General features: G+C 39.9%; 1 protein-coding gene across 2 annotated transcripts in view; it reads right to left on the bottom strand.

Moving 5' to 3' along the window:
- ACSBG1 (acyl-CoA synthetase bubblegum family member 1) overlaps window positions 1-11,720 on the bottom strand; it is a 32,656-nt gene that overhangs the window by 2,981 nt on the left and 17,955 nt on the right. The window contains exons 7-13 of one of the 2 annotated variants that reach the window (XM_054077251.1): window positions 9,363-9,512; window positions 7,136-7,312; window positions 6,446-6,627; window positions 5,101-5,334; window positions 4,347-4,564; window positions 1,546-1,685; window positions 296-542 (exon numbers count right to left, since the gene is read on the bottom strand). In XM_054077251.1, coding sequence (XP_053933226.1) covers window positions 296-542; window positions 1,546-1,685; window positions 4,347-4,564; window positions 5,101-5,334; window positions 6,446-6,627; window positions 7,136-7,312; window positions 9,363-9,512 — 1,348 coding nt within the window. The remainder of the gene's footprint in view (window positions 1-295; window positions 543-1,545; window positions 1,686-4,346; window positions 4,565-5,100; window positions 5,335-6,445; window positions 6,628-7,135; window positions 7,313-9,362; window positions 9,513-11,720) is intronic. The other variant, XM_054077252.1, reaches the window with a different exon arrangement.

The following is an 11,720-nucleotide window of genomic DNA, read 5'->3' as shown; positions in this document are numbered from 1 at the left end:
GAAGTTATTAACGCTCTAATGCACAAGTAGTTAACTAGAATTGATTAATTGCCCAAAGCAATCTGAAATTTATAGATAAATTATATAGGTCTCTAGGTGTAAGTGAGCACAGATTGATACATATGAGCACAACACCTCCAATTTTTGTATTCTTTAACACATGCTGCATAACGGCTTTTTCTGGTCCCTTTAGTGGCTGCACCCAGAATTTGGCACACCAAACTGTGTGTGAATGCTCTCAGATCAGCAGCCTCTTTACTGTATGTATACCTCAACATAAATCAGCAATTCTTACCTAGTTCTCCTCCAGAAATGGAAAAATCTCTTGGCAGGACTATCCATTTTTGAATACAATGAACCCGATTAGTAGCCTTCATGTTGACTTTGTCAATTCCCTCCTGGATGGCCTGGTAGATAGCCTGGTCTCTCGTGGCTACAATCTCCGATACTTTCGTGGCTTTACTACCAGTCTTCTGGCAGAAGTCTCTAGCTTGCTCAGTGAGAATGTCAGTGGGATCAGATGTGTCTGGGTCCAGCACGCTCTAAAATATCAAATGAAGTGAATTGTCAAATGCTCACTCTTGGAAGGCATTAAATGTTTCTCTGATGAGGTCCTCCCCAATCAAGACTGCTTGATGAAAACATCTAGATGGTGCTTTTCTTTCCACTTGGCTACTAAATGCAAATATTTTTGGCTTATATGCAGACGATGTGAACAGACTTGAAAGGTGTCAAGGAATTGGGCAATAAAGTCCATCTAGAGACCTTGAATGTCTACTGTTCCCCTATAACAATGGAGTATTTAGTTCATCATTAAATTAAGTTACTGCGATGTAATGTAAACAGTTTGAGAGAAGCATTCTTTGAAGTTAGACTTCTTAAATTATTCTATTCTATTCTATTCTATTCTATTCTATTCTATTCTATTCTATTCTATTCTATTCTATTCTATTCTATTCTAATATTATTCCAAGTAGTCAATTTCTATTAGGGAGAATTGGTCGTAGGGGAACACGACTTGAGGAAAACTAAACCTTGTATGCATACAGAACATAAAGTACAAAAGAAAAAATGAGTAATTTCTCAGTTGAAGCGTATACCACAGCAAAACTATGAATTGGTTGTTATACAGTTATCATTGTATTACATGAAAAGAGCAAATTGTAGAGAAGTGTTTCTGTTGGAAAGTCTGCGTCTGTTGGAAAGTTTGTTAGAAACTGGGTTTGCCTGTAACAGAAATATTGGTTGGTTTTACTTGTCAGTGAGAATAAAAACTGTTACTGTGTTCTCTTGCAGAAACTTCTCACTCTTTAAACATTTCTTAATTAAAAATTAGCTTTTAAATAAAATATAGGTCTTATTACTGGTATGGGAGAAAGAGCAGTAAATGTGTAGCTGTTTAGCAGATTATCTAACCCTAAGAAGTTTAGACCATCAGGATTTGTGTGTCGTCGCTATATGCTTTTTTCTACTAACATCCTCTCTTCTCATTTCATTAGGTGCAGGTGTGTAATTTCACTGAAATCAATATCAAAACCGGTGTACCTTTAGGGTCAGCAACATTGACAAAAACTTCTTTTTATCTCCAATCACCATAGCATTACTAATAATTGGGAGTTCTTTTTTAACAGCATCTTCAATTGGAATTGGAGGCACGTTTTCACCTCCAGCTGTAATAATCAAATCTAGGCAAAAAAGAAAGGCCATTAGTTGAACTCAAATAAATCCCAGAGATCAGGTTAATGTCTGGATTGACCCACTTTTCTTATTCTGACATAATAAGGGAGATTTTTTTCAAAGATAATGTTTTCAAAGAGAACAAAGCCTATTGGTTCATTATCTTCATAATAAAAATGCTAGTATTTTTCAAATATGTGCTCAAGTTCTCAGTTTTCCCTCAGCACAACATCTTCGCTCCAGATAATTTTTACATAATCCAGTAACAGGTTAGCTATTTGCAAGGCACTGTGGCATAATCTGCAATTTTTCTGTGAGCAATCACCTTTTCCAACTTAGCACAGGATTCACTCTCTCTTTTAATGTTGCTGTCTCACCAAAAAGCAAATTCATTGTTATGACTAAAACTAATTCTTGCAGCCACCAAGAGGTGTCAGACAAAACCTACTTACTCCTGCAGAGAGGCTCCACAAAAGCAACAGGGAAAGAAGGGAGGAAGTCAAGATCTAAGAGAGGAAGTTTGCAGTGCAATAGTGATGCCTGCCCAGCTTTTTATGAGAATGTAAAGACAGGCTGGAATCTTAATATATTCAAGGTTTGTAAACAACGGTAGTGATATCTTATTCCATTAAGAGAGGAATGAGAGTGGTGAGGCACTGGCACATGTTGCCCAGGGAAGCTCTGGAGGTGTTCAAGGCCAGGTTGGATGGGCCTTGGGCAGCCTGAGCCAGTGGGAGGTGTCCCTGCCCATGGCAGGGGTGTTGGAACTGGATGAGCTTTAAGGTCCCTTCCAACCCAAACCATTCTATGATTCTATGATTCTATGAATGTGTGTTTTTATTTGAATGCCTTCATTCTGCAGCATAACGCATACATTTGTTGGGATTATTACAGATGTATCATCTAAGCAAATTCCAACTCTGCTTTCATTATACTGGTGACTTTCCACTGTCCTCAAATAACAGTGTTTGCAGTGTTTCAGAACATGCTTCAGCAAACAGTGTAGAGCAATGATGCACCAGTGCTTTGTCTAACAACACTGCTGACTGTGTATTAAGGATCGGGCTGGTACCTGATTCGCTGTCAGTGATAAACTTGAATTTAGATGCGATCGAAGCAATACAGCACCCTTTCAGCATTCACAGGTTCAGGCCCTACCACCTCTACTGCTCCATGAGAAACATGAGGAGAAATAACTTCCAGTCTCTACTCAACCTCCTGGTTTGTTACAGCATTGCTCTCATAACTACAGAAGTTATTTCTGCCCCTAGTCAGCCCATTGCACACACCTGAGGAAGCACAAGTAGTATTTATAGAATGAGAGGCCTCTGTCAAACCACAGATCACACCAAAGCCAGCTGTGTATCCCAACTTGTAAGAGGTCTTTTTTTTTTCCTTTCATCCCCCCTCCTTTTGCCTTTGTCCCCTACCAATCTCGTAGGCACTTAATTTTTCATTGCCTGAAATGTCAGCTTTTTTCCAGCCAATCCAGACAACAGTAATAGCTGCAACAACATTTTCCATACTTCTACAAATATTCCCACTGTATGGAATTCTCCAGCTGCATCTTAGTGCTTTGCAGCTAATGAGTCCTAAAACTCCTAAGACCCACAGAACCAAAGGAAACATCCTGTTTCAGGCACTAGAAGAAGCGCTTCTTTACTACTTTGTATTTGATTTTACCTTATTTGGACTTGGATTTAAAATTTTAATGAAACTGGACGGACAGTTATTTTAACCTGTAATTTAAAGTAACTGTTGTTAGTTCAGGAAGATGCATTGTGACAGAATGAGACCAGGAGTTGCTAACTGCTATGCTAAAGGAAAATGAACCAGACAAGAAAGCAAGTTAAAGTCAAGATAGCTGCATTTGGTGCAGGCTATTAATAGTATCTACTTAAGTCCTGATTCCTAACAGGGCACTACGTCATCCTATGACAATTCACCCCTCGGTGTTATCTCCCTAGTGATTCATCATATATTCTAAGACGGCATTACTCAGTTTTTAAATCTTCTTCAGTTACATCTCGACTGTGACCAATCCCACTTTCTGAATGTGTATCGTGGAAAAAAAGTTTCCAAGCAAGCGACCAGGTTTACTTGTGTGAGGCTTCAAGCTACATGCTGTAATAATACTGAGGCTTATTGCTTTTGCTTTAACTTTCCCTCCTGCCCTCAGGCTTCAGTAGGAGTCTCTGCAAACACATCACCTGAGGGATCAGAGGAACCCGGCTCTGACCTTCAGCAACACCTTTTACATGACAGAGGACTCTCTCTCATTACTGACTAAATAATCTAACGTGCAATTAAGGCAATTCTGTAAGATTCAAAGGGACACTGGACAGCTTACTAGGTCATGAGAATCAAAGAATACACATGAAACCTGCATTATCGTTTTATACGACCAATTGTATTTAATATTGAGTCAAGGTCTGGGATATAAAAAGCCTCATTGTTGGAAGTGAATTATCTCCACTTATTAGAGAGTAGAGGGAAACCTTTCCTGAACAGGGCACACCACAGCTTCCTTATAGGAAAGTTTATTTTACTTTCCTGTTAGGTCAATGCTGCTGCATTAGAGGAAAGACATTTAACTAGCTGGGCCACATCTGACATGACTGAACAATGCTGAAGTTATCGTAAACATGGAGCAAGATTTTTCATATTACCTTTAATTCTTCCAGTGACATAAAGAAAGCCATCCTTGTCTAGTTTTCCTAAATCTCCAGAATGCAACCACCCATCCTCATCAAAGGCTTCTTTTGTTTTATCTTCCATATTTAAATAACCCATGAATACAGTCCTTCCCCAGAAACAGATTTCTCCATGGCCTTCTGTATCTTTGTCCACCAATTTCACTCTGCAGCCAGGTGCTGGTTTACCGCAGCTGTTAAAATAAAGTATGAAAAACCACAAGAAGCACGGAAAGATTAAACATAATACTGGTAAGACATCTCACATGCCAAATCTCTGAACCTATCAAAATATTAGTGACTGCAAATCACACCCTGCTGTAGCTGTTTGAAAGCCATAGAATATTTATTCCCTAGCATAGCTATGTTAGAGTATCAACGCACTTTTTGGCTCTATCCTGTCCTGTGCTTCCTGGTTTTTTTTCTCTATATATCTTCAGGCATAAAAACACTTTTATATTTGAGGTCTTGCATTTGAAAGTCAGATTTACTAACAGCGTTCTGCATGTAATGCTGTAGAACATTTTCGGTACTCTGCCTCCACAGTACGACATACGTGTTCAGCTTTTGACCTCGAAGTTACTTTGTCTCCCAAAGTCACAAGAGAGTGGCAATGCATTTAGAGAAAATAAAATAAGTGAGAAGATCTTTGCTGAACTTAGTAAATACTCTTCTCATAGATATAATGAAACATACTATATTTATATATTTTAAAAAAAGGTAAAATTACCTGTGCTGCCTGTAAATAGAAGGCCCAGACAGGCAATGTGGACCTGTGGTCTCACTCATCCCATAGGCTTCATACAGGGTGATGTTCAGACCCAAGAAGAAATTCTGCGTTTCTGTATTGAGGGGAGCAGCACCAGAAAAGTGCTTCTGACAGGAAGAAAAACCCAGCGCATTGCGTATTTTTGCAAGCACTAAATAGTCTGCTAACCTTGTCCAGAACTGCTTTAAGTCACTGCTGAATACAAAACGCACAAGAGAAGGACATGATAAGTCAGAGCAACCTGTGAAATTTCCAAAACGAAGTCAGACACAAATTTTATTTGGAGATATATTTGCTATTTAGTTTTGGGTGTTGACAGAAGTTAAATCAGTAAGAACAGGTTACATATCTGTCCTTTCTCCATTTATTCTGTCCTTTCGTTGCTAGTCAACTCTTGATTTGTCTGTATAATGCAAATATATAAAGAATCTACAAAAATGTACTGTATAAAACAAGGCTCTTGTATTCCTGATTCTTTATCAGTTAAATGTGTCCTTGAGAACCTCCACCACTAAAGTTTGAAATTTGCAGGACCTACCAAAGAATCATAGAATGGTTTGGGTTGGAAGGGACCTTAAAGGTCATCCAGTTCCAACCCCCAAAGATAATCTAGTTCCAACTCCCTTCTATCTGAGAATCTGGGTCATTGTGTGATGCTTTGGAATACCACTTTCTGTAAGAATTTCACAGTTCTTTGTATCACACTAAAGATCTTTGGAACTAGAAAGAATTGTGAATCAAGTTGTGAATTTATTTTTATCTGGACAATCTTATGAAGAAAAACACTGATGTTATTCAGAAGAGAAAGCAAGTACTTACTTAGAGCTCAGACAATTCCTGGGGAGTGTCCCTGAGTTTCTGTGTGGAGATGAGGTGCTCCTGCTCACATGGTGCATGCCCCAAACTGTCACGAGCCAGTCTGTATGGGTTCTCCCTGAAAATCTACCCCCCTGTCATAACACCTTCTCCAAATTCTTGCCCTTTCCTCACCTCAGCCCAGTCACACAGTGCACTGCACCAGGAAACTCAGCTGGAAACAAACCTGTTCAATCCACACAAGACAGAGAGGCGGGATGTATTAGTGGAGTATGTTCTCAAGGAGGATGGAGGGACACTTAACAGTTGCTGTGTTTAAGATCAGCTTACTGTAACTGATAAGTTCACCTTCCCTCTTGCATTATATTTCCTGTGTGGCCAGGCCAAGTTTTACCCATTTACACTTAGAGGCTCACTGATGCTTTGTAGTTTATCACAAGCAGACAGCTACTTTCATGTTGACAGAAATCTCATTTACTATAATTCATACCTGCTTGAGCAGTTTAGGTTTCTCTCTAAGCTAAGCGACATAGCCCACGACAACATTTTTTTCTTCAGAAATCCTGACTGAGCAAAAGCATCCTTTAATTTCTCCATGATTTTCTCCCATACTCGGGGCACTCCCATGTGAGCCGTTGGCTGCACTTCTTTGAGTGTGTTGATCAAGCTGCCCTGTTAAAACCATTAAATTGTTTCAGAACATTGCAAAAGGTCCAGCCATAAAGAGGTTTGGTGACACAGTCTGCATCGTGCAATAGTAACACGTAGATCATCGCTAAACTTGTAGGATATAAAGGATTGATGAACCTGCTCCAGTCAGACACAGGTACTAACACATGCCTGCTCTGACACATCAGGGGAGGTAGGTATACGAGAAGGAAAATGCATGGGTGGTTGAGTTCCTGCTGCCTCCCTTTCCTCCAAAAATTCCTTATACTTCTTTTGCTTTAGACACATACTCTTCTACCTTAATAGAAGCTTATGGACCCGGATTAAATATTTTCATTGGAGTCTAGAGCACTGGATCACAAGTCTAATGGTTTTATTTTTCCATATTTCTTAAAATAATGGACTCTCAATCTTCATCCTTCGCATCTCTATAAAGATCATATTCTCTCCTTGGGATGTTTTCTAAGAGGAAGAAGCCCAAGCCTGATTAGGTGCAGTACTAGACAGATACCTTCAGAGCATCCGGCTCAGCAAAGTAAACTTGCTCTCCCCATTTGATTCCAGTCCACAGGTCGTATATCTGTGCAGCTATGTGGCTGAGTGGGAGATAACTGACTATTGACTCCTGCTGGACCTCTGCAGGTTGCATATCTCCTGCTCTGCTACAATGTGCTGATGTCCACGTTATCTGTTTAAATAAATGATAAAACATATTAGATATGGTAGGGTTTTTTTCTTGTTTCCTTTTAATATAAATGAAGCATCCTCATGCTGTGCTAACGCAACTATGAAGAATCTGACCTCACAGAAACTGCTAAAGACATTGCAGTCTTTGACAACACCCCAGACTTTCAGTTCCCTGGAGGAAATTTGGTCTCCTGGCTAAGCACTAATGCAGAAGACAGAAGCTGTACTTTGCTCCTTTGGGAGCCTCTCAATATTCACCATGGTGGTTCACAAGTGATATTCCTCCCCCAAACACCCAGTCCCATGAGAGGCACTGCATACATGAATACTCTTCGAAGATGTGCTGCTTGAGTCCTTAATCAAACTTTATGATGCTTCCCCTCCTTCTTCCTAATTCCCACTTTATCTCAGAAGATGCATTTCAAGGACGCTAAATATGGATATCTTCTTTATCAGAATATAGCATATGGAAGATCCACTAATATATGTGATGGAATAGGAGGAGGAGGTATGTGTGGACAGTAAAAATATAGGAAAACAAAACAAAACAAAACACAGCAAAAAGAAACAGTTCCTTCTCAGGAGCCTGTAACCTAAAACGGGGCAGGGCAGGACATGGAAATGAGATTATTCAAGATGGCAGGGAAGAGATACAAATCACTTGCAATACCAGTGATCAGTGTGTGCCTGTCTCTTCCTTCTCATCTTAGTAAACCACAAGGAACAAGCATACATTTGGCCTAAAGAAATACAGATTCTCAAGAGGAGTTTTCAAGGAGCAGCATGCTGTCAGGCCAGGCCACTCCAAGTTTAGATGGCAGCGCTGGACAAGTGGCAATGGGAGTCTTACACAGTAGGCAGAATGGGATCTTTGAGATGTGCCTATACTGATTGCTTATCCTCCATACCCTCCAAAGCCTCGCAGCACGCAGACACACGCACAGCATATCTGTGTGACTGCATATATGACTGACTCAGCGTTGATTTTGCACATGGACAGTGGCAAATGTCTTTTGACTAAAGAAGGCAGCAGCACAGTTAGAGGCAAGGCATGTTTTCCACTGTTCATCAACATAAAAATAGCATGTTTGCGATCAGCACCCAGGAATAGTTTGGCAGCCAACGTGGAAATGACACCAGACTCCTTTGAGATGGAAGAGCATAGGATTTGCAACGTCAGATCAGTGGTTTTGTCTATTGATAAATTCCACTGTGTTCTGCTTGCAGATACTCCTGTACTGGTCCCTACAGCCGGGTGAATTGCTCCTCACGGCGTGCATGTCTGCAATAGTTCCTGCACTGATTTAACAGAAGACGCCACAATTTAAAACAGCCCTTTCACGATTGTCTGTGTGTTCAGAAAGGCTCCCTCGCACTTCCCACTCCTGCGCAGCCACCTTCAAAAAATTAAACATATAAAATAACTGCTAGCAGACTTCTGGGGAAAGTTCTTTTTGCAAATGACTTTGCTTTTTTCTACCACTGGAACATTTTTTGTTCTCAACAATGCAGGTAGGGCTATCGCAAGTACCAGGACACCCACTAGAGTTGCGTTATCCTCCAGTGAGAGATGTAGAAACCCAAGTCTAGGAATATAAGAATGCCAAAGTAAAAAAGCCATACATCCACCCCCAATTTGAATACAATTTGCAGAAGCAGCCTGTCAGGCTGACTTGATAGTGCCTGGGTGATGTACGCTCCTTGTTTAAGACGGCTCGTGACATCACCTGACACATGTGGCAAGCTGTGAATTACATTTATGAGTACATACATTGTATCTAATGAGAAAACCAGTGAATAAAACATTTATATTCACAACAAACTGTTCAACCTTGTGAAGTGCCAGTTTGAATGGAGTTTCATTCTTTACCGTGCTTATACTTTACCAGATAAATGTGACTGCATTTTACATATCACTTTGTAGTACACTATCCATGTTGCGAAAGCAAAAGGATTTCAAGGTTCTAGCACGTACCAGTAACTTCCAAACCCAGGAATAACATCCTCATGCTGTGCTATTTTTACGCTGAAGGAAGAGCCTAAGTACCTACATTGTCATGACTCAGCATGGCTCCTTTTGGTTTCCCAGTTGTTCCGGATGTGTATATTAGTACACAGCATTGATTTGGCTTTTGGGAGTTAATAATATCATCCAAAGTAGTATCAGATACATCATCTCCCAAGTCCAGAAACTCTTCCATCTAGAACATGTAACAGAAAATACAAGATATCAAATGACTTCTTACAAGTGAGAAAGATGCAGAACCTCATCAGTATGAACAATGGCAGAAAATGCCAGTGCCTTGCTCTGGATGTGTTTCCAGGGCAAGTTTCTCCAGGTCTTGCCTGTGTAAGAAGTATAAGATTAGCACAGAGCTTATGCATGAATTACAAGTAGACTGTCTAAAATTGTGCTGCCGTGAGTCTTTTCAGTGTCTAAGAAGGGAATGGTAGTACTAACATGGAATGTATGGACAAGTCATAGAGGCTAAAATTCTGTACCACTCTCACGCTGTTAGAATGATTTTGAGTCTTATTTAAAGGAACATGGATGTCCTGTGACATTCCTCTATATAAATATAAATAAAATATAACTATAACTATAGATACAAACACAAATACAAATACAAAACAATTGGATAAAAGGTTCTGTACAAAAGCATCATCATCTAGATGTGCAAATGTCTGCCTGTAAGATCTACTGTTTCATAGCAAACAGAGCATATGATCATGGTCACATCTTCCACTCAAATTTGGCTCAATCTAGAATGAGCTAAACCCTTTATGATGCTGGACTTCTGTGCAGCACAGATTGGCCCAGAAGAATGCTGAGCCTGACCCTCTATGCTACATCAGTCAGTCCCAGACACTTCTATCGCACGCACCTAAAACGCTGCTAAGCGTACCACTGATTTCAAGGCTAACTGAAAACTAGGGTATAGGGACATGTCCCACTAGATCAGGCTGTCCTAAGGATTCTTCTAATTACCAGTCACTAGTTTTACACTTTCTTCCAACAAACGCCATCTCTGAAAAGAGCAGTAGTACAATGCCCAGCTCTGTAGGCAGTAGAGGATCTATCACATCCTATCCCTTCCCCCAGAATGTGGCTGCATCGATTTCACTAGCTCCTGGGAAGTCTGGAGGTGTAAAGGATGCAGTTGGTGTTATGTGACTTAGCAGTTGCTCCTGTTTTCCTGACCTTACTGTCTTCCTGTTCTAGAATGCGTTAATCCCTGTGAATCTGTTGCCTAGGCTTTGTTTATTGAACGGCACCTGCAACAAAGCGTGTCCCATTCCACAGAGTGTGAGAGGCACAAACAAATAGACTTTGCATTTGCCTTCTGGAAACATGCTCTGAGCAGAGAACTAGGGCTCCGTCCTTCCTGCAGTGAATGCTCATCACATGTTAGCTATCAACTTGCAACACAAATCCCCTTTATCAAATGCCATGTGGTTTGGGTGGTTTGCTTTATATCAAACCTAATAAACAATCATTTCTGCCTTTTTCATCTAAAGGAAAAATCTGAGATCAAATCATCAAACAACGGCAGCTGGCAGACGCTCGCACGGCAAGGAAATACATCCAACGTGACACCTGAACAGGGGTGTTTTCAAATATATCAATTTGCAGGTATTTGGGTTTCAGCAACTGAACATTGTTCAAGAATGAATTGCTAGTGCTTATTCTTTTTACTAAGAAACAGAAGTACTAAGATATCTTTGCATTAGTTTTTTTGTTGCACTGAGATGCAAGGCACACTCTACACCAGCAGGTATAGTCTTGTAACAGTAGCTGTTCGTTATTATCAGTTACATGCTATTCAACACAGCAAGAGAAGATATAATTAAAACAAGTACAGAAGACTTTTTCTTATAGCCCCCCCATATTATCAAAACTACAAACATTTTAAAATATTTCTACACTGTTCACTCTTCATTAACATCTTTTTTCTCCCTGGCTGAATTTTCTCAGCCTAGAATCTCACAGTCCACTCAAAATGCTGATTTTTGTATTCTTATTAGCTAAATATTTTCAATTATATTATCAAAATACATTGGAATTACATGTTTACAACACTATGTTATGCTTAAAGTCCTGATATTTCTTAAATTAAAGGCTGCAATTTTTCGCCACTCAGAAATTTATTATCTTGGGTTTCCCCCTTTTTCTGCTTTATTTTTACCATGTGATATGAAGTTTCTACATTCACTAAGAAAATGTGCTCCTCTGTGTAGTCCACACTTACTTCTCTTCACGTGTTGCGTATCACCACAAGTATTTGGTGTAAACAAAATGCAACTATCATCTGTAAAAATACAAGCATTTTCAGGTCCTTGGATCCAGAGTAACTAACCACAATTCAGTTTTCATTAGCACCAGTGGCCAACTTCAGTTTTTAACAGTT

This window comes from Cuculus canorus, chromosome 12 (assembly GCF_017976375.1).
Source record: "Cuculus canorus isolate bCucCan1 chromosome 12, bCucCan1.pri, whole genome shotgun sequence".
NCBI classification, from domain to species: Eukaryota; Metazoa; Chordata; class Aves; order Cuculiformes; family Cuculidae; genus Cuculus; species Cuculus canorus.
Note: the sequence above shows the minus strand (reverse complement) of the source record. Positions and strands in the feature narration are given on the sequence as shown.